We start from the raw sequence: 23,713 nt of genomic DNA on the forward strand, positions 1-23,713 counted from the left end.
AACCCAGAAGTGATGCCTGGTCTAGGAGTTTTCTGACGCGAAGGTGTGCCTGTAGCCACATCTGTTCCAATTTTGTGAGACCGTTTGGTATCCTTGCTATAAAGACCCCATAAAAAACAGTGACAATAGGTAGACGCACTTTATTCCTAAAACAGAAGTTGCACCATCAGTAGTGGCACACAATTATATGTACACATATACACACACGCAATTACCTAAATCTGTAATATAAAATATAGAATCTGACAATGTACCTCTTATTCCTCTTCAGAGCTCGAGTTACTGTGCGAGAGACTCTGGCACCAAAGCAGATGGAGAGGTAATTCTCATCCACTCACTGGGTGGGACTCCAATGCCCAGACCAGCCCCTTCATTTGTACAGCATGGCAATAAAAAGGTCTGTACCCTTTGAAAAAATAATACTCTAAAAGCAATTCTACAGCAAATTCACTTGAACAGATTTCTGTATTGCAATTCAGAAAATTACATCACTTTAAACCAATTCCTTTACAGTGAGATGGCAATATACACACTCTCTAGGATTTGTAATATATAAAAAGATATTAAGAATTAAAAATTCCACATTTAAAAACTTACAATAAATAATATATGCAGGCATTTCATTAGGATAAAATTTCATAGATTGCAATCTACAGTCAATAAAAAGAAAAATGTATTCTCCTTTATGAAAAGTCCCTTGATCATCCAAAATGGGTTCTTGGCATTTGATTAATTGATTGGAAACTTCCAGTCGGCCAGTCAGTGTCACATGAGATACGCCAGGAAGGGAAGTGCATCCTACGCGTCTTGTATGGTCCTTCTTCCCCTGGTCAGAGGTCCATTTAGTTGTTGGGGATCGCCCTGACTGAGTGACTCGTATCTCAGCAGTTACATCCCACCAGAGATCAGAGCATGTTCATGATAAAGTTGTACATTTGGTTGAGCACCACAAAGTGAACAGGCAGACAGGAGCGACGGTCTTGAGTTGCAGGATCACATGTTAGCCAAGAGAGGGCGTTGTATTGCTCCAGTACAAATCTGTCAAATAGAGGGAAAGTTGCATGTCACACTAATGCGATGATTCATAATTGGCTTTCATTCTGATAGTTTATCATTGCTTAAGAAATATTTCTCATCAGAGTAGCATACCTGAGTACATCGGAGGTGTGGTTCGAATCCAAGGGATGGGAGTGTTTACTGTGCAGAAGCTCATCTGAAGACGACACGTGTAGGTGCAAGGAGGCCTGAGAGAGACAAAGAAATGAAAGTGTTGACGTTCAGCGCAAGGTTACAAGTCAAAGATAGTGTCAAACAGTGTACCACATGGGTGGTCTTCCACAGAAGCAGTGTTCTCCTACCTTGAGGAACAGAGGACACTGGTTCTGGGCTTGTGGGCAGGCGGACCAGAACCAGTCAGGAAGCGGTCCAGCCTTGGCTGTGGAGATGAAGTAGCCCAGAGCCATCGGCTGCTGCAGGATGTTTAAGGCCTCCTCATGAGACTCCATACGATCTGTACTCTGGCCCTGCAACACAACAAATGAAGATTTAATTAACAATCCAGGGTTCACATTACAAATTACAATTTATTTTAATGCGGTTTCAGACAAATTACAATATGATTATTCCAATTATTTCTCAGGAAAAAACAAGAATATATTTAATTTTCCTAACGTTTCTATATCAAATTAGTGTGGTTCAGGTTATGGTCAATACTACACCATACACAGTGTAGTGCACCAAAAATAGCCAATCTACAAACTCAGTGCATTGCGATGACACGCAGTGTGAGCTTGTAGAGCTGATTGTAGTTTAGGCTTGTCAGGTCATACTGTGTGACAATTATTATTGTCGTTTTTGGCAAACACCAGGGGCAGCCATCTGGTAATTATAGTAATCTGTTTTTAAAACTGAGATTCACATAAGTCCATTTTTTAGAACTAGTACTCACTGGAAGCACAGCCTCAAAATAAACAGCATGGTTTGGGCTGTGGGGCTTCGTCAGAGTATGTGAGTGGATATGATGCAGCTCCACCAGATCATGAACATCTCTTTAATAGGAACATTTATTCACTGACAAATAATTTAAAACGGCATCGCTGCATCCACAACTTCACAAAATTCAACGCCTAATTTATACTCCCTAGTGAGTTGGTGTCGCCTACCAAAAAAAAAAGAGACTAGTTTTCAACTAGATTATGCACTTAAAAAATGAAAAATAAATCTTCCAATTCACACATTTGAATCATTACATATTTGTATCAATTAACTGTCTCGTGGTGCATCATTAAATCCCTACAACATACACTGGAACATTCTGCTTGTGCCTTGCCAGCACAGGTAAGTTTCACATTAAAAAAAAGAGAGCCTAATGCATCATTGGAAGAAATTAATAAATGGTTTACCTTGCTGCCATCTCCCCCCTGGTGGTAATGAGAGCCAGGGGAGTGTACAGGGGAGGTGGTGGGGGAGTTAGGCAAGATGTTGATGAGGTCAGGATCCACCATGTCGTTGTCAAACAGGTCAAAGATGCCCATCCCGTCAGAGCCATCTACACACACACACACACACACACACACACACACACACACACACACACACACACAGTTATTTCTCTTAAACGCTCTTGACTGATATAAAGTAAGGTTCTACCTGCTGTTAGAACCTCGTCAAATATTGCATGTTTTTACTACAGTAGAGTGTCTAAGAAGACATGTGACTGTTTGGACTGTGTGACGATAAGAAACATACCAGGATTAATGGGGTTGAAATTAATGTCCATGGGCTCAGTAGTGTTGGAGTTGACCTGCACCATGGCAGAAGTGGGGAACACCAGGATGTGAGTACAAGATGTGTCCTGAGGTGTGCTCAGTGCGGACGTCTGCATGTTGAGTGTGGTGCTTCGACCAAACACAGAACCTGTCGACACAGAGTCTAAAAAACAAAAAATAACTTGTCAGAAACAAACTATTCTAGTAAAACAAACTATACTAGTAAATCAAATATCAGTCCATGATTTCAATTAGTGGCTTTTTTTTTTACCTGGCATGATAACAAAGGATCCCTGAGGCTCCATGGCAACCAGGCATGCACTGAGGATGCTGGGAGTGTCAGCGGTAGAAATGCCACACATCTTACAGGTTTCCTTCAGTCGTTTGCTGATGGTCTGAAGGTTCCTTCTGCTCAGCAGAATACTCCAGTCTGGAACAAAGCCATGTTATTATTAGCACAATGTACGATGTTACCAGCACAATGTACTTGTAAAGCACATCATTGAATTGAAATGTGTACCTTTCAGCTCGCCGTGACCCATTCTGCCGAGACGTCCAACTACTACTCTCCAGGGCAGTGATGTCACTTGTACCAATCCAAGACACCAGTCCCACAGCTTCTGCAAGCCCAAGCGCCTGGCTGACCCCTTTTTCCTTCTGGCCCTACACCAAAAACAGCTTAGTTTAAATACGATATTGTGTGGAAAAAGTGAGTGATCTTGAACTTGGTGTGAGAGTACAATGCATGTACCTGTTGGGCACATCAATGCTGATGATGCAGGTCTCCAGAAGTTCTCCATGTTGGTCAGTGCAGGAGGCTAGCAGCCAGCGCTGGTCATGGGAAAGACAGTAGCCCACAAACATAACATTGTACTTCTGGGCTGCTTCGCCAAACGTCTCCCCCAGCTCCGTCTGCTTGTCTTTCACTGGTGCCAGGATGAAAGGAGGCGTGTACAGACGCAAACACTCAGGTCTCTGCAAAAAGGTCAAGGGATAATGTTTTTAATTACAAAGACAGCAAAATGACAGTGGTAGACATTCACTTTAAAAATATGCAAACTTACTAAACTCCAGCTTACTAGATGACCATGCCAGAATCAATACTATATTGCCTATTGACAGCTTTGCTTGTATTATATTGTACATAAACAGACAATCCAGTCAGTTCACTTCAGTACAATATGATCATAACAACAGTATGCTGTGGGAAATGCTCTGTAATGTAAATGACACGGTCATTTGCATTCAATAGGCGAACAAGTCAGATCACTGGTACGGTCCCATAAGTGCAGGATCAACTACCTCTGGGTTCTTGAGTGCCAGGTCGAGGGCAAGGCCAGGCCCAAAGCCAGTGAGAGCCTTGAAGTTTGTCGAATTGGGCAGAGGCCGACGACACTGAGTGAACACGGAGAAGGCCAGGGACTTGAGGTGCTGGCTGTAGAGGTGTCGATCACCACTACGTACAGGCTGCAACAGGTACTGGCACGGGACAATCTAGACCAAGACAATAGAGTTTAAACAGGCTGTAACAGGTACTGGCACGGGACAATCTAGACCAAGACAATAGAGTTTAAACAGGCTGTAACAGGTACTGGCACGGGACAATCTAGACCAAGACAATAGAGTTTAAACAGGCTGCAACAGGTACTGGCACGGGACAATCTAGACCAAGACAATAGAGTTTAAACAGGCTGCAACAGGTACTGGCACGGGACAATCTAGACCAAGACAATAGAGTTTAAACAGGCTTCAACAGAAACTGGCACAGAACAATCTGACCAAGACAATAGAGTTTAAACTACACGTTTAATGCCATGTTTTCATACCATTAATACAGCACAATGAGTTGTACATACTTTGTCAAAAGCAGTTTTCACACATCCATGAACATTGAATTTAGATCATGTTAATTATGTATTTCCTAAACAGATTAAATCAAATTAGTTGTGGTGGTTAACACCAATTTTGGCCGATCACACCTAAGTTGTAGATTTTGTTTTGTGGGTGAAAACCAGGGGAGTTATGCTTGTTTTTTCAGTTATGTGTGATAGCTACTGGTCACATTCATGTTGTACTTTATTAGATGGATATACTACGCACTTCAAAATTGGCCACTGAAATAACATAATTGGTCGATCACTAGTGATATGAATGACCTTAATGTTGAGCTCTACCTGCACAGAGACTGCGTTTCTGATGTGAGGGGGAAGGAACTGAAGCATCTCCAGGTAGCAGCGCAAGAGACCCATTGTATAGACGCTGGAGTGAACCTCTCTGTCGGCGTCTTCATAGCTGAAGGGGTCCACGATGTACACCACGATGGCAGGGGGGAAAGAAACGGCATGGGACTCCCCGTCCGTGGGTTTGCCTACCTTGTCTCTGTCCATTGTGCTGTTAGGGAGAGTGAATTAGTTAGCAAGCTGTACAAACAATGGTTTCTATAAGGGCTGGACAAAATCAGTATTATTTAAAACTTTTGCCACAATTATGATCAATGATCAATTATAAAAACACAAATAGTGAAAATAGCAGCTCTATACGAGTCTGTAGATCGGCCATATTCACTATTTATGTATGCCACCATTGTACAAGTATAATACAGGGTTAAGTGGTTAATCAAACTAATTTAGTCTATTATATACATTTTAATATATATTTTTGTCATGTCGGTTAATTGTGCGGCCCTAGTTTCTATGGGAATTGGACGGTCCAAGCTAACATGCAGCGGTGACCTACGTCTCTATTGGCTCAGTGGGAGCCGGAGGCTGGTTGGCAGAGCAGCCGTGTTCACCCAAACCTCCTGGTCCCTGGGGCTGGGGGGGGTTGGACTGGGGTCCGTTCTGAGAAGTACTGACTGGCAAAGCCCCTGTCCCAAAGCCGGGGTAGGAGCTTGGCTTGGCTGACGCCATTCCCCCAATGGCTTGGGGTCCTGAGGTGGATGAAGGAGGGGTGCTGTTGACCAGGGAGGGGGCAGGCTGGGCAGAGCTGGTAGTGTTTGTGCTACTGGAGGAGCTGGAGGTCTGAGAGGAGGTGGAGACCACGACCGGGCTGCGCTGGGACAACAGAGAGCTGTCCAAGGACTGGTCTGACAGGTACGGAGCTGAGGGGACAAAAACATAACAATCATCAATATCATTATATTATATTGTATGAAAATGCTAAAAACCCAAACACAGTTGGAATCCATGTCAGACTTTCATGTCTTACTCACAATTGACTATAAGGATTGGGTAAAAAAAGAAAGAAAGAGAAATGTTGCCCTTTAAGGGATGTGAATAAGGTTGCATTACCCAAATCATGGCGGCAGACTTGAGCGAAGAGCTTGAGCTTGTTAAAGGCTTCATTGTTCCCTTCTCTGGCAGACATCTTAAGGAACCAGTCGCTAAGGGGCTGCTCTGCCATGTTCTTGACCTCGGTGGTGCCAACCTTCAAAATGCCCTCTGGGTACGTGTTACAGATGGCCCTGTGTTGGCCAAGCTGGCATCCCTGGAAAGAAAAAAAATGTATTTGAAATAAGTTTCATCATTGCCTTTCATAAAAATAAATAAAAAAAAGTTGCTTTGTGGATGTGCAAGCATTTCAGAAGATGTCGTTGCTGACCTCAAACACAGCACTAAGATCCTTAAAGAAAGTCTTGGCTCCATTGATGAGAGCCTCACTCTCAGGGCAAATGACTACATATCCCACATCTCTTTGGGAGCCAAATGGATCCAAGAGGAGTTTCTCCCAGTAGGGCAAGCCGAAGGGAGACAGCACCACAAAGTCATACTCATAACCGACCAGGAACGTAGGGATGGGCAGTGGCTCTGGAGACTCATCTGTACCTGGAATGAGAATGTGGTGGTCAATGTTTTGATCTGAACCCATACAGTCAAGTTGTACAGTGTATGGGATGCACACGCAGATTAGACACACCAACGGACCGACATGCGGAAATAACAGTTGAACATGCGCTGCTCCCGTGATTGCGGCTAGGTTAGGGTTTGAGGTAGGTTGTCGGTCTAATGACAGTCGGACCAATAGTATGCCTATACTAAAACCTGTATGTAGTGTATGCATCAGCAGACAAATGTATACTTCATCGCACAACAGCATGGCGCCATGTCCATTCTGGCGAGCAATGCTGTTGTGCGACAACATACAAATTAATCTTCAGAGTGACTCCTGATAAATAGATGTATTTACCATAGGAGCCCCTGCCAGCCATCTTGTGGAACTGTTGCCAGGTAAGCGGGCCCTGTACACCCCAGGAGCGCACACTCCTTTTCTTCTGAATGGTGTCCTGCAGTACAGGCTGCAGGGATAACAACACCCGGAGCACATCCTGAGAAAACAGCTTGCTCATGTCTGTCGCTTCAGAAAAAAAAGGAAAAAAAAGAGAATAAGTCAGCATCATGAAGACAAACTAAATGTAACAGTCAAGAGACAAAACAGGATGGTGATAGCATAAATAAAAGCAGCATAAAAGGATGGAGCATAAATAAAATAAAATAAATAAACTCACACTTTCGTTTCGGCCACTGGTGCAGACAGGTGCTTTTCACTAGTGTTTCATCCACTTTGCCTCCCGACATATTGTCCATAAACTGCCTGCCGTGCTCCAGTGCCATGTAGCAGTCGTTATAACAGTCTCTTTCCTCTACGCGCACGAACGAGCGCGAGGGTGAGCTCACAGGCTTGGGGTAGTCCACGCCGGCCATGGGGGCGAAGGGGTTGGTGCACTGGTCCTGCAGGAGGAGGATGAGCTCATCTGGAGGCTTCTCCTTCAAGCTGCCGGCCTTATGCAGGGAGGCGGCGCGCAGCTCCTCGTAGGATCGCTCCGTGTCGCGACTGGCGTCAGAGCCCCGCCCCACCACGTCCAGCTCGTCTTCCAGGAAGAGCCCAGCCGCCTGGCCAAAGCGCCGGTTGGAAACGGCGCTGAAGCCGCAGGTGCACGGGTACTGGGCCTCGCCATTGTCGTTTAGGTACACGCCGACGTCGGCGCCCCGGATGTTCATGTTGCACACGCACACGCAGCAGCTTTCAAAGTTGCAATCCTTGAAGAGGTTCATGACCGACTCGGAGAGGATGAGGGTGACGTAGAGGCTGTGGGCCTCGGGGATCGAGGGCACCGTGGCGGGCTCCACCGAGCTGAGCGGGCGGCATGTGGAGGGCGTGGAGGCCGGCGAGTACAGGTCCGAGTTGTCGTACTTGAGCGAGCCCTGGACACTGGAGGGGCCGCGGGGCGTCCGTGGAGTGCGAGGTGTTCGGGGGGTGGGGACGGAGAAGCGCGGCGTGGCTGGGGATGGGGATGGTAGGATGCCGGTGGTGCCGCTGTTGCTAGGGGGGGCGCTGTTGGACATGAAAGGCGTGTGCGTTTGAGGGGTGTAGCTCTCGTAGTTCGGCTCCACACTGGGTATGTTACTGATGCAGAGAGAAGAAACAGCAATCAGACCCACTTCAGGTCACAATGACAACAAAGAACAATCAGTTTCAAACTCAAAACTCAAAATTGTATCGGTCCACTTTCTTATTTCACTGCCTTACCTATCTTTGGTGAGCATACTCATGGTTGGCACTGGGGTTATGAGATGGTTGGTCCAGCTGGGTGTGTACACACACTCCTCTGGCAGCTTGATGGGCATGAAACACTGACTGGGCAGTGACTTCAGGGGGGCATACATGGAACAGCCAATAAAAGGCTGACAAGCGTCCGATTTGTAGACAAAGGAGAAGTCCTGAAAGATGGCGAGGTGGTGGTCATTAGTCACTAGCGCAAGACAGTTTGAAAGAATGTTTTCATTTGTTCTTTACACAAGATAGCTTTAGTTGTTGCCGTACCTTGATCTCAGAGGGTTTAGGGCTACAGAAACCTTCTTCCACCTCCATTTTGTAGAGGCTGAGCAGACCACCATCCAAAAGGTTGAGACCTGACCCAGCTTCCAGGGTACCATACTCTTTGCCAGTGTTCATGGGAGAATAGCCCATGATGTGCTGTTCTAAGGAAGGCGGAGTGGGAAACATTTGGTGCAGGTCTGCAGAGCCTATAGCAAGAAGACAGAGATGACATAATTAACACATTTGTACAAGTGTACAGGTGTTTCTAATGATCCACTATTATATAGGAAATGTCCTTACTTATGCAAGACAAGGGGTCCAGGGTCGCATGTTTATGGTCCTTATTACCAAACTTGTCTTCTGTGCCAGTACCCGCTCTCCTGGATCCAGGCTGAGTGGACAAAAGTGTATCATTCGTAAAAAGTGAGTCTTTGGCATCTGTGGACTACTTCATCACTACACTTATTCTATAGGTTTCAACAGTCATTGAAAATATTATGCACCTAAACTCTGGGCGAGATGTATTGCAAATGTGCCCAGAATTATAGGGAATGTGATCGAGTCTTCCCAGGTCAGAGGTTACTAAACTGTAGCCAGCAGTAGAACTCTGGTGGAGACCTAACTAGGGCTGCAACTATCTTAACTACCATATTTTATTTTATTCTATTCAACTTTTTTCCTATGACATGCCCAAAATAGGTATTGATTATGAATTGATTATTTGATTACATCATCTATACTTTTTGTAAGAAATTAGATTGATTAGTTTGATTAACTGATGCTTATAGCCCTAGACGTAAGCAAAGATGAAGTACAAACCGCTAGCTCATCCTCATCAGAGTTGAAGATTTTGTCCAGGTCACTGAAGGACACAGCCAAGTCATTCTCATGGATTAGACTGGTGGACACAGGAGGTTTATTAGCTGTTCCTTGGCCATCTGTAACACAATCAAATTATACGTTTTCAATAGCAGGTCTTCAAACAAAAACCTATTCATTATGATTTTTAAATTAAAATGACACATACAAAAATAAATTTACTTTTATTAACTAAAAACACTTTAGGAATGTGCAGCCCTGAGACTGGGAGGTCGGGGTTTGATCCCCAGCCAGGTCATACCAAAGTACCTCCCTGCTTGGCACTCAGCATCAAGGGTCTCATAGCTCGTCTTAACACATTGAGTACGCCGACTGCCTTCAAAATATAGGCTATAGAATACCGGAGGTGTCTGATCGCTTTTACTTTGAAAGCCATGAACCGGAAACACTTTCCTAAAAAAGTTGACTTTACAAAGTGACCTCAACATCCCCGATCATCTTAATATATTGTTTTACGCTCCAAAAAGCGTTCATATTTTGCGGGAGAGACGGATGAGGAGCAGAAAATAAGCGCCAGCATATCGCTCTATTCATCACCACGGAGAGCGCCCTGGATTAGGAGCTACGAGTCATTCTTTCCGTCTCGCTAACGTGGGAGTCAATAATAAGCTAATAGTTGCACTGAGCGTTAGCATACGGCAAGCGAAAAGCGAAATACCAAAAAAATAAATAGGAAAAATTCTGAATATTAATATCTCGCCCCGCATCGCTGGGATGTCGCTAGGACGTCCTCAGACGTCCTTTGAACTCTACTCTACTCTATCCTATGACGTTCTCAGGCGTCCTACGTGCTGTAAGTGTTAATGACTTACTTGTAAAACTGAATAATCTTCAAAAATAGAAATTGCGACTGACAACTTGTTTGCACAGCATTACCAATATAAAATAGGGCTTAAGTATATCAAACTAATCAGTTTAGTTGATTATAAAATATCTATTCAATTAAAATGTTTCGTGTCGATTTGTTTATGTATAAAACATTTAAAGATAAGAAAAACGCTTTGATTAATTCAAAAGTAATTGATACAATAATCTGAAAATAATTATTTTGGTAAATATTAGGAGCATATTCCTAGAACATTTAATAAACAACTTGAGAGCTATTCTCACCATCTCCTGAAGTCGCACCACCATCATCCCCCTAGGTGAAGCAAGCAGAAAACAATCCTTTATTCTAGGAACCACATTATGTTGAATGGGCAATCCAGATGTGACACACACACAAACACACACGCTTCACTTCATCAAATAGTATAAATAATTAAACATTTGGTTAAAACATATATACATTTTAGAATAAAGATGATCTTTCATCTGACATCAGCCTACTGTGGTTGAATTATTGAATGGCAACAACCCTGGGCATTTGCATTATACATAGGCTTCACTCACACCTTTCGATCTAGCATACAACATTGATGCATGCTAGATGTAAACAAAGGGTAAGTGTCATGGCTGCCCCAATGCATTTCCAATGGGAGTCACATGGTTGGGACACATTTTTGCTTTCGGCTGTGTTTCGACTGCCCCCCTCCCCCTCATACAACAAAAATGTTGTGTCAAACCATGAGACTCCCATTGGAAATGCATTGCGAGCTTGCATCAGTAAACAAGTCTCATGCATCAGCTATACATCAACTGTTGTGAAGGTGTGAATCAGGCCAAACAGTGTTAATAGAGAAGAAATGACTAATATCTGGATCATTGTTAATTTTAATAATAATAATAATAATGAATTGCATTTTTATAGCACTTTCCAAGTGCTCAAAGCGTTTACTTTAATGGTTCATTCATTCATTCATACATTCAGACTTGACTAAACAATTTCAGAATACTAAATAGGTCTAAGACTAAATGGTGTGTTATTCAAAAACCTAAGACTACATCAAAATATTCTGAAAGACATTAACACTGATCTGGATCAATTTAGAGTGCTAGGTTTGATGCCCTGGTGCGTGAAATCAGCCTACCTTGTTTTTCCTGGTAGCCTCTCTCTCCCCCCCTGGCCTGTCCTTCTTCTCTGTGAAGCTGAACTCTTCGTCTCCCTCCACAAAGGCGTAGGGGTCCGACGTGTCGCTATGCTCTCCGTCCCCTGTGGCAGATGCCAGATGGCTATTTCTCCGCTGGGCATAGATATTCACCAGTTCCTGAGACACCTTCAGGGGCCAATTGCCGCCGGACATTAACCTGGTAAAAGAAAAACGAAGACGTGATCAGACAGACAACAGTATAACTATGCAAGTACTAGCACGTGATCTTTTAACCCATTAGAGGCGGGAAACCTCTGTGTCATTTTAGATTTTGGCATCAAAAATAGCAGTTATAAAAGCCTGAATCGCATCACAAAGCATCTGCTATTCTTGGTTTTCTTTCTTTTTTTAATCTTGAAAGTGTGAGAACTACTGATTTAGAAGCCATTTGTAGAATGGCCTCAGGTCTTAATGGGTTTAACTTCAAATACTCACTCAGTGACAGACACTACACTATCTCCACCGCCTCCTCCTGAGTCATGATCTCGTATTTTGTCCACAGCCAGCTGGGGTGTGAGGAATTCAGAAGGCTTCTTCTTGGGCAGACAAAAGTACTTCCAGGGGTTGTGGGTAGAGTCTTCATTGGGGTTGATGGCTGAACCTACAAAGATTGTGGGTTCCAAGGTCTCCGTATAAGCTGGGGGGAAGGGCAGGGGCATAGGCACAGGGTCCAGGTGGGGCTCCTCGCACGAGGCCTTCTGGGGCAGAAGACAGGGCTCCACCGACGGTGGGTAGAAGGTCTGGTGAACAGGCGTGGAAGAACTCTTCAGCTGGGCTGCTGGGTCACCTTCCACGTGGTCACAGGGATGGGGGCTGAGGGGAGGGGGCTGGGGCGAGCCTGCCAGGTCAGCAGGGGGGCCGTGGGTATGCAGCGTGGGGGCTTTGGGTGGGGCCGAGTCCACGTGATGCAGGCTGGGGTACGAACTGTCGTCCTGCACTCGCAGGCAAAGCCTCTGGGACTGTGGCGGCTCGAGGGCCTGCTCTTCGCTCTGCGAACTGCGATGATGGAAAGGCAGCTGGGGCCTCTTTTGCTGCTTCTCGGCCTTCTCCAGCTTGTCTCCTAGCTTGTGCTTGGGGGCTGGCTGCTGTGGTTGGCCTGACGATGGTGGGTGTCCTGAGGTGCTACTGGTACGCTGTTTTTGACCCTTATGCCTGCAGCACAGGAAAAGAACAAATATGTTCAGGCCCTCTGACAATGGTAGGTCTTCAAGAAGCGAATTAGTATAAAAATGGGTGGAACGATGTAAATGATGCAAATCTGAGCTACTTAACAGTACCTTGTGCAAGTGCACTGGGTCCTTTGAGATGGTTCTATGAAGTTCCAAATCCCAGGTTTGTCTGGCTCCTCTTCACACGTCCCGTTGGTCAGTGGCAGTGCACAAAACTTTCTCCTATGAGGAAAATCAGAAACAACTCAACACTAGTAAGCATACACAGTGTACACACACACACACACACACACACAACTTATTGCTTTTGCTTTCATGAACTTATTTTCTGACCGTATTTTAACTATATTACACTACAAGTTTCTGTTTGATAGCTTGCAATAAAAAAAAAGACCTCCCCCATTGCTTAATTTATACTCAACGTTATTTTCTTGTAGATTGGCTATTTGAGGCCAGTATAAATCAGGCTTAATAAGCTGGATGGGAACCACTCTGGACTTACTTGTTCTTGGCGCGGTTCATGTTGCACTCTTGCCACACAGACTCCACCACCTGGCTGGCCAGCCTGCGAGGGATTTTGCCACCATGGAGACTCCTGCTGTTGGAGCTGTAGCTGTCTGAGGCAGAGGACAATTTTAGCCATCTCTGGGCAGGCTGAGAATCTGGGGGAAGACAGAACAAACCCATAAATAATACATACAGTATTCTCACAGAAAATGCTGCCTGTGAAAATGGGTCGAAGTGCCCTCTATTTAACTGGACCACAGGTTCGTGGATCAAATGCAGGTCAAGATATCATAGTCTCTTTAAGAGAAGTCAGTTCACTCTGGCACATCTTCGGAATGGCACGTACTGAATAACATTTTATATTTAGGAACATTGGTGAATAGTATACAACGTGGTAGAATTAGTTCCAAAGCATCCGTTTTCACAGAAAACACAGACTATGATAGTTTGATTGTTCTTAAAGATATGCAGACAAGACGATTGGCCGGGTTTGCTGGTCTTACATTGTTGCCCCATCTCTACCATTTTATGTTTTCCCATACTAAAGTGAACCGTCTCCTCTACATCATACCGTCTCTGAACATATATCTTAAAAATCTTACCGGTGTGAGCCTCCTCTGGTGATGTTGGAGGTGTGAGAGTGACAGACGACATGGCAGGATCTCTGTGAGCATTCTGGCCCTGTGGGGCAGAACACAGGCTGCCCGACGGGTTTATAGAGCTCTGGGGAGCCATGGCAGGCAGGTCCGACATGGGAATAAGCACCAGGCAGGCAGGGTACACCATTCTCACACCCGCTGGAGAAGCACAAACAGAGCCTGTTACTTACTTTACCTCAACAACTTATGAATCCATGTTATTGTTAAAGCTTAACTGTGGAAGGAGGTAGGGCCCGCACACCATTCTTTAGTAAAGGAATACTTTATTGAAAAGACGTTTCGATCTCAATGGATCTTCGTCAGGTTAACTGTATCAGTGATGTTGCTAGATTTTCAACGAAATGGGTCCCAGAACCCACAGGTGGTCATCCAAATGGGTCCCCCAAAAAAAAGAAAATCATGTGGAGACTAGTGGTGCAAAAACAGAAATCAATTAATCGCGATGCCGTCATGGACGATAATTCATCGATTCACAAATGTCAAAAATCGATTATATTAATATTTTTTTACTGGAGCGAAAGGGCAGAACAAATCTGCGACTCCGCTGCGGTGCCGTACCGGACCGTTTACGGTGACACATACAGCGCTCGAACGCGCTTTCGCTTACAACAGCCAAAACAAAATGAGTCACCAACGCAGAGGGGAAGAGAAAAAAAGATGACAGAAAGGGAACATTTTGGATTGTATGAGGTTGAGGGGACACGGGAACTTTGGCATCACTGAATTACAGTACATTATTACCATCTTTCATAAACCAAATCCATATCAGACCACTTCTTACCGACGAGGACTTCAACAGCCGCCAAAGAGTCATCCTCCCAGTCCGTGTCCTCCATCTTCTCTTCTTGAGCCTCCTTGGGACAGGGGCTGATGGGATAGAACTGCCTCCACTCCTCAATGAGCTTTTGGGTGGGATGGTCTGACATCTTGAAGGCCTGGCCTGTGAGGGTCCCATTCAGGCCATAGGGGCTCAAGATGACTGGAAAAGGGAGAAGAGAGAGTGTTTAGGGAGTGTCTCTACAGCCCTATTCGGATGAGATTAGTTTCTCATGGGTGATAGTCAAATAGTTCCTTAGTGATGTAATTCGTAAATTAAAATAGAAATCTGAAATTTATGATGAGCACATCACATACTGTATCCATCACTAGAACATTTGGTAGCACTTTATACAAACATGTTAATAAAACACATAAGGAACTTATAAGTTGCTTATTAAATCGAATTATTTGTTAATAATGGCTATATGAAAAAAGAAATGTTGTTGTAAACAGTCTGCAACTGTCAATGATAATATCATGTACCGTCTATCCAGATAAAATTGCCAGAGCACTCTCAAATTCTTTGATAAATTGGCATTTGGGGCTCAAACCCGTGATTAAAAAAAAAAAAAGGTTAAAGAAAAAGAAATCACAGACATGACCATGGGTGCGATTAAAATGACATGCCATAACAAATGCCATGATCTTTGAATCCTGTCAAACAGGGTTTAGGACTAGCTGTAGAAAACCAAATAAGCCATCAACTCCTTGTCATCAACTCCTACCTAATGTAAACATGTACATCAGTATATGCATAGCTGGCGTGTTCCTATACCTTGCATGGGACTGGAGCTCTGCTGGGCCATACTAAGGTGCTCCTCACACAGCTGTTGGACAGGTTGGTGCTGGGCTATCTCCACACTTGTGCACACATTGCTGTCACCGTGCACAAAGAAGGTGAAGGCACACGAAAGGTGCTCACTAAGGAAAAATAGGCATCACTGTTAAGAAAAATCATTGTGGAAAAAACAGTGTGTAATTAAACAAACTGGCCAGTTTGTTTATATATATCACCCAGGAGTGATATACTTAAGTTGGTAACCTTATATTAAATATGAATATTATTGATAGTGCATTATTGAAAGTTAGAGTGTGTGCGTGCACGCACATGTGCGTGTGTGAATTGAAAGAAACCACTGTCAATCAGAAAAGACAAAACCATATAAACAAAGATAATATGTCAGTCAAAGGAAAGAGAATGTGCCAGGCTCAACTCCTGGAATATTTGTTTGTGCACTTCAATCCTGTCTTGATTAAAGTATTGATGGCAGCCAAGACCTTCAGTCGGACTGCGGATAACAGACTTTAGCTTTAGCTTGACCCCACATTACCCCCACTTCTTCCAAAAACAGGTGACATAACGTGACATAAATTATCATAAAGCGATCCTCATAGCCTTGAAATGTTTCTTTAGACAGCTTTACACATATTAATTGTCCAACATGTGCTGCATGGTCGGAGGGGGTAAATGCACTAAAATAGTTCTTGTTGACATGGTTGCTGTAAAACCACAGTGCAGCAGACTCAGCGTTTTCCAAAGACTGCCGTTTACCAGCCAGAGAGAACAGGCGACAGTGAGACTGACTGCTGGATCTTTGTGTTTGAGGTGCTGCACTGCCATCTCAACACCCATTTCTAGATGTCTTCATCTAGAATGAGGCCAAATGGGACTATTCCCACACACAGAACAGTGACACTAGCCAACAAGCACTACAGTCACCTTAAGTCTTTGCAACAGCAGTTACAACTGAAAAGCTCCGGTACAGTACAGTGTACAAAGCAGCCAGAGGGAACTGTGCAAATGTTTTTGCATTATGAGAAACTCAAGGCTACATGAATCACTAGAGCCAAACAGCCCCTGTCTTAAATTAGCCCGCCAGGGAACTCCAGGATTCCCCAGCCTCCATACATGTGCAAACGGAAGGCAATAATACTGTGAAGAAATACGATATCAGAGTGGTACTGTACAGTACCTCGTCACGTCAAGCTGGGACATACTGTGCATGCACTGGACAGATGCACTTATCTTATCACAACACATACACAACATAACTTGGTTTGCTGGGTTGCTTTATCAAAAATGATAGTGCATAGTTATATTGGATGCTCTGCACCTTTATCTGATGATGGAAGACCTCTATATAGAACAAAACAAGCAATACATCTATATAAAAACTCTCTCGCACACTTATTCCATGACATAAGTTGAAACAATGTCTATGAAAACCTACAATTTCTAAATAGATTATTGTCAGTGTTTCAGAATTCTAATACTTCTAATAAATGACAACCATAGAGTGCAAGATTCAGTCAATCTGCTTCTAAATGCTTTATCAGTTCAAGTAATAGCTGAACTGAGATTACTTTAGCATATAAGATCTATGTGTAAATTGATTCAGTGTATCATTACCTCCATGGGGTCAGCGCAAGAGTCACATTGCATAGTTGTAGTGTTTTTCATGGTGTCACTGACAGTCACTCTGATTTACTGGTAGATGAACCCAGTGCATTCTGTTTGAGTACTGTATGTATACAAAATGTTAACCACTAAAACTTATCAACCATTCCTGTTAAAAATGTACTCTATTTTCGCACTCCACATATTAACCTAATCTTAACCTTCTACCCCAAAAGGGGTTCCCGTCTTGACAGGTAAAAACTAAGGCTGTCAAAATTATCGCGCTAACGGCATTAATCAATTGCGTTAAAAATATTTAACACAATTAACGTGCTCACGGCTCAGGAACGTCCAGCACATAACAAATCTGTGTGTGTGGTGTACAGTCATGAGTGGACAACACCAGAGATAGATTGTGTATTGTAGTTGGGTTGCCAAGTGGTTTGATTCTGTTATCTGTTATCGGGGTCAGACGCAGCGTGCTGCAAGAATCACTCGCATGTTTTATACCGCCGGGTCCGTCGGAACTTGTGGACAGTTTGAAAATGAGGGTCCTACGTACATTAAGGCTTAATGTACCCACATTTTCAAACGAACCCAGCCGGACCAACTTCACTGGCTTAATGATTAAGCCATTGACGTTGGTCCGGCTGGTTTCGTTTTGTCCAACACGATTATGTGAATCAGCGTGTCTGCGCCTGCAGTAACACATGGTACTTTTGTGTCACACAGGGAAAGCGACTGAAAACAACCATGGATATAAAGACAGTAATAATGCACAACATAATGCACAACTCCAGGTACGAACTAAAAATCAGACCTGTCTGAAGTGAGTGGTGCAACAACGCCCCCTGTTGGTACCCTAAACATACAGACAGATATAGGGACCGTACGGACAGACATTGCTGGTTGAACCACTCAAAAACCAAATACATTAGAAAACAAAAAATATTAAAAAAAAAAGTTATATCCGCTTTCTGTCATTTATCTTTCCATTTCCACAACAATATACAGGAAAACATGGCATATTTGACAGTTTGAATGGTGATTAATCTTGATTCATTAATTTTGAAGGTGTGATTAATCTTAATCATTTGACAGCCCTAGTAAAAACATGTTCAGGATGTTTGACATAAATCAGTTGGAGCCATTCCACACCCAAAGAAACTCATAATGTTTAAATGAAACATGCTTTCTATTAACTCATCATATAAATGTATTGATTGCAGTCCTGCCAACTCTGCCAACCAAGCATAGCCATCAAGTATTGTCTGGAGTGTCAGGGGTCAGAGCAGTTGACACTCATTACCCTTCAAAACCTTCAGCAACATAATTACTAGCTTCAAAACTATAAACACCATTTACAAATTATGAAAGCCAGCTACAATGTGACAAACGTCAAACCAGCCACGAACATGATGTGATTGATTTGGGTCTGTGATAAATGTCAACCTTCGTAGCAAATTCTCGATTCCCCTCTCACAACATTTATGCCAGGCTATATGCACACGTGTGGCATCGTGAAGTGTTCTGAGCGTTCTGTAGATCTGCCATTTATTATGTTTTTTGAAAAATGTAGTCTATATTGGCATGCCTAAATTAGAAATGCCAGGTTGAAAATGGTTACGGTGGAACAAAACAAATACTAAAGCACCCTTTTAAAACTTTATTCTGGTACCACCCGAGTGGGCTGAGCGATGTTTCAAGCACACTGCTCTTCTTCAGACTAGGAATTAGCTAATTGAACCTGGGAGCCCAGGTTCGAACTGGCAACGTTGCAGTTACCATCCGGCCGCTCTACCCCTGAGCCACCGCCACCCTTAGAAATAAAGTGTCATAAAAATATGCTTCTTATGATGCCAGTCCATTATGAAGAAACCACTACCAAACATATGGCAATGCCCATTGCCCAGGCACATAAGGAGACGTACCTTTTATTAATGGGCTTCTCCTCCTTCTCGTATGGTTTAACGAACCACTTTCCAATGCGGGCGAAGCCACGGTTCATGAGACAACGTTCCAGCAAGTTGTGGATGGCTTTGAACAGAAGTGTACGGCACTCATAGGACAGCCCACTCTCCCACTCACCATCCTCTTCACCTGAAAGCAGACATCAATTAATTCTGGTACTTAATAAAGCAAATCTTGCTACTGTTGTTTACAAATCACATTATATTACACTCATTTTGTTATTATCAACCAAACGGTTCTTTGGACACCTGGTAACTGAAATACATGAATGTGTGCTTTTGTGTTCAACTATGATGTGAGGTTATGTTAAACAAACTATTCTGGGCTGGCACATTTGTACACATTTGACTACCGAGATGTACACTTCTTTGTGCACATTTTGTTGACTGTATGTTTGCTCATTACTGTATATTATTCACCGTTTATACTTTACTTAGGCTATCCATACAAACCGTTATACACATATTTAGTTCATACTTTTTACTTGTAGTTTCTCTCTACACTTACCTGTATCCATCATGTGTTCATTACATGTGTTTATTACTTTACTGCTACATGCATTTCCCCCATGGGGATTAATACAGAGTGGTCTGTCTGTTAGTCTATCCATCTATGCCCAGCACAAGGCATGATCAAACTGTTTACAAAGCTACTGACCAATAGGAGACACCTATGAGCTGTGTGATTTTGCTCAAACAGTGACCTTAGATAGTGGGGACACAAGCCTCTAATCGAATCATACAGGAGATACTCATGATCAAAAATACTGTATGAACTGTCCCAAGGCTGCATAATGCAACAAAATGTACCTTTTTATTTTACTCTGTGTGCATATAATTTACTGTATGTGTCCAGACTTAAAAATCACCATCAGCACAAAGCACCTTCCATATAGCATGCACTTACTTGAGAGCTCATTATGGATGAGCTCTGCGAAGCTGGGGTCATCCCCCCACCAGAAGAGCCAGAGCTCTCTACGGCCAGGGGTGTGGTGTCTTCTCCACACACTCAGCACATCTGCCGCCAGACATCGGCTGAAGCTACACAAGATAGGGTCCTCCTCGGTTACCGGGAACAGGATCGGCGACGATGTGGGTCCTTGCCACACGAAACGGCGCCATTTTATTCCAGTCAAATCGGCCTAAGAGAACAGGAAGAAAAAAACGTGAATATGCATGAATAAATAATGTAATTGCTTCAGTACTCAGTCAACAACAGTACTCAAACCGTTGTTGACTGCAACACCGACTGTATTAACATGTGAATGGTAAAAGAAAGATCCCCACCCATTGCACAAGGATGCAGAAAATGTTTTCAATTAAAAATGTAAAAGGAAGATTCGTGATAACTTGAACAGCGATGCCATTTTGTAAAGTTTTGCAATATTGTGCGCATGCGATAGTACAATCACACCAACGAACATACAGTAATCACCCTGCTATGTAATAAATATGTGGTTCTCAAACATTTTCATGTCAAATAGATATGCATTAGGATTAGGCCACAGACCTCCATTGGAAAATGATGTGCCGGGGACACCCATAATAAATGTCATTGAGTTATACAATCCCGTACTTACTCAATCAACCTCTGCATAAATGTTTAGTGAACTTAAGCCCATAGTCATTTTGCTCGTGACCCCCACAGACCCCTGGGGTTCCCCTGGCCTCACTTTGAGAAACACTATTATAAACTGATGATGAGGCATTCTAGACACACAGAGTGACTCACTAAAAGCAAATTAGCAGGATTAATATGATAGCAATTACTAGGGTGAAATAATCTCCCACATGCGTGGATGAACACACCGATACTATCTACGAGATAATAATATAAAAAACAAGTCTTTAAAAAAGACTCACGTGTCAATGTTTTAGTAGTTAAATAAAGGTTATACATATACGAAAATTGTGATTTTGAAGACTTTACCAATCGGTTTGGGACTGTCAACGGAAAGTAATGTTATTGTTAACTCAACTGTCACGTAATGTTTTGTTACAAACTTTGATTTGTTCAAGTCAACGACTCTGTATGTAACGACGCTGCGGTGCATTATGCACACTTTGCACAGCATACTCGGCTATTAAAGCCAATGATCTTGCAAGTTGCAGGCCTGTGATGCCTTCACTTCTGTCTGAACTGACGTTACAAAGCTTGTGTTGCCTGATTAGCCAAAATGGCTTTCCGGGCCTCTCAGTTATTATCACCCACTATCAAGATACCAAGGATGCTTCCGTGGCGTCACAAATAATCGTCATCTAGTCTCAAAGTGATCCACCATACTCAGCGAGGCGTCTCGGCGTAAAACTTGATGTCAACAGATTGGCTTCGTTTTGTTACACTCGCGTACAAAAGCGTTAACTATTTTCTTTATCACACACACACACACACACACACACACACACAACTGAGCGACACTGTGAAAACAACACACACTTCCGTTCCGACTGTTGGTAGACGTCATGGTCACATCCTTGTTACGTACATGGCCGCTAATGTTAGCATCGAGCGCATACATATACACTACACAGACTGTGGCACACACACAGAGAGAGAAGAGTCTTACCAAGCAAAACAGGTTGGAGTGGCAGTCCTCCAAACTGGCCCCGTTTGGTACAAAGCACGAACTCATCCTCCTTTTCACTGCGTTGTTGTCGTAGCGTCGCCGTCCATTGTCTCAATCACCATGAGGAGAAATAACGCATTAATCCGCTATAACTTGGTGGCAAAAAGCTCCAACGCGTGCGATGTACTTGTAATTCCACGTCAAAGAGCAAAGCGTACCCAAACCTGCTAGCTACAAGCTAGCTATCGTTAGTCTACCAGCACTGACAACTTCTACCGTCCCGGCGCTAGCCTAACGGCTAAGCTAACGTTATTCATCAATCCTACTGTTTGGTCCGATCTGCTAAACTTGGCCGCCAGCTTTACGGCTATGTAATGCTAACGCCAAATATAAGCAATGTTAACATGACACGGGCCGGCTAACCTTCAATCCTATATTAGCAATGTTGTGTGCGCAATGAAAACAGAGGCGATCGCTAGCTAACAAAAACTTCACCCCAATAGCCTAATAGTGGCCGGGCGAGCTAACAGTTGCTAATGCTAGCTAGCCGATCTGAAACAATTTCAAAGCAAAGGAACTCTCCCCTCCCCCTGGTCTGCCTTAGCCTGTTAGCACCCAAGCTAACATACCAAAGACCTAACGTTAGCCAGCCATAGAAAACAATTAGCTACACCACACTCATCTTCACTAAAACGCCACAATCCTCCGAAACTCTAAAAACTACTCTTAAAAACCGATATAATAGCAAATTATCCAGATTACTCATCGACTACTCCTCCTATCTCACTGATCCATGGGTCCTGCAGATTTCCATTATTTCAATTCATGGATTGAATTCTTTAATGGCGGCCAGGAGGACAACTCTGCCTCTCAACTCCTATTGGCCAATTTGTGGTAATGGGGGCGTTATCTGGCAAGTAGCTCTGTATGACTTCACAGGTTTATATACCGTTTATATACCGTACAAGATGAAAGCATAATAGATCTGTCATCATTCACTCCTTAATCATATCACTTGTACAGACCTAATTCGTGATCTAAGGAGCAAACTCTGATGCCAGAAAGTCGTGTGTAGTATTAATAGAACATTTGCGTCTGGCTTTTGGGGGAAAATTAAGTTTTAAGAAAAAATATAATATCATTGTTTTTGTAGTATACGAATGTGCGCATTTTGCGGACATGTGCTTTTGTCTGAAGATCCATTCGTTTGCACGATGTAGTCTATACTATACTGTGCGTTCCAGAAAGGAGGTCAACTGAGAGGGTATAGATTGACAGGTGACAGGTCATATCATCAGTATTGAAATGTAGCCTAATCTGGATTATGTAATCAGATTACGAAAAAATAGGACACCGTAATTAACCCAGTATACTTTCGGAGAATGTGTAATTAGATAGTAATTAATTAGACAGTTACATGGAAGCTTGATTATTATTTGTATGCTCTCTCTGATCTCTCTCTCTGATCTCTCTCTCTCTTGCTAGTCTGACTGAGAGCCGCACCGCACGCATAGTGAAGGTGATGTCATGCGCATTGCCTTATTGGGATGTTTCTAGCACAAAAGACAGGTGGTACTTTGGTGTCCATTGTCAGACAAATGGCCGGCTCTGCTCTGTCACCACACCTTGTATTGTGAATTTAATTCACAGACAGGAAGAAATAGAGACGAAGGCTTTCACTAGCTTTCACACCCCGTCACTTGAAGGTGTGTGAGAGAGACCCAATTGTCTCAAAGGGTTTCCCTAGTTTCCCTAGTTAAATAAAGATTAAATTAATTAAATAAACCAATAAATACACAAATAAACAAACAAACAAACAAACAACTAAATAAATAAATAAATAAATAAATAAATAAATAAATAAATAAATAAATAAATAAATAAATAAATAAATAAATAAATAAATAAATAAATAAATAAATAAATAAATATGAACAGGTTTGTATGGTATTTAATTACTCATTTAAACAGGACTTGTTGTTTCAAAATAGGACCCTGCAATACGCCAAGCATAAAATTATATGTAGGCTATTTTGAATTGAGAATTGTCTGTCTGTCTGTCTGTCTGTCTGTTTAATTGATTGATTGATTGATTTAATACTTCATAACAGTATTCAATACACAAGGCAC

At 43.0% G+C, this 23,713-nt stretch overlaps 1 protein-coding gene across 1 annotated transcript; it reads right to left on the bottom strand.

Moving 5' to 3' along the window:
* Positions 1-123: 123 nt before the first annotated feature.
* On the bottom strand, positions 124-22,400 carry LOC310864785 (mediator of RNA polymerase II transcription subunit 13-like). Its single transcript, XM_083773560.1, has 30 exons — positions 21,584-22,400; positions 19,924-20,158; positions 18,978-19,146; positions 15,424-15,569; positions 14,611-14,808; positions 13,773-13,967; positions 13,166-13,325; positions 12,772-12,885; positions 11,930-12,646; positions 11,435-11,651; positions 10,575-10,605; positions 9,405-9,523; positions 8,886-8,976; positions 8,589-8,791; positions 8,295-8,485; positions 7,273-8,171; positions 6,954-7,121; positions 6,369-6,592; positions 6,059-6,254; positions 5,505-5,868; positions 4,943-5,159; positions 4,071-4,262; positions 3,520-3,743; positions 3,289-3,431; positions 3,040-3,198; positions 2,749-2,931; positions 2,403-2,548; positions 1,359-1,523; positions 1,150-1,244; positions 124-1,038 (listed from the first exon to the last, which is right to left on the bottom strand). The coding sequence occupies exons 1-30, from the start codon at positions 21,647-21,649 to the stop codon at positions 906-908; spliced, it is 6,360 nt and encodes a 2,119-aa protein (XP_083629686.1). The 5' UTR covers positions 21,650-22,400; the 3' UTR covers positions 124-905.
* Positions 22,401-23,713: the final 1,313 nt, after the last annotated feature.

Source organism: Protomyctophum parallelum, assembly GCF_964188405.1.
Source record: "Protomyctophum parallelum genome assembly, chromosome: 9".
Taxonomy (NCBI): domain Eukaryota; kingdom Metazoa; phylum Chordata; class Actinopteri; order Myctophiformes; family Myctophidae; genus Protomyctophum; species Protomyctophum parallelum.

Excerpts from the sequence above, each read along its gene's own strand:
- LOC310864785 (XM_083773560.1), bottom strand. The coding sequence starts at position 21,649 with ATGAGTTCGTGCTTTGTACCAAACGGGGCCAGTTTGGAGGACTGCCAC. Across the intron at positions 11,652-11,929 it reads AGTGTAGTGTCTGTCACTGA|GTTAATGTCCGGCGGCAATT; the intron begins GTGAGTATTTGA and ends TTCTTTTACCAG. Across the intron at positions 8,977-9,404 it reads CTGATGAGGATGAGCTAGCG|CCTGGATCCAGGAGAGCGGG; the intron begins GTTTGTACTTCA and ends TTGTCCACTCAG.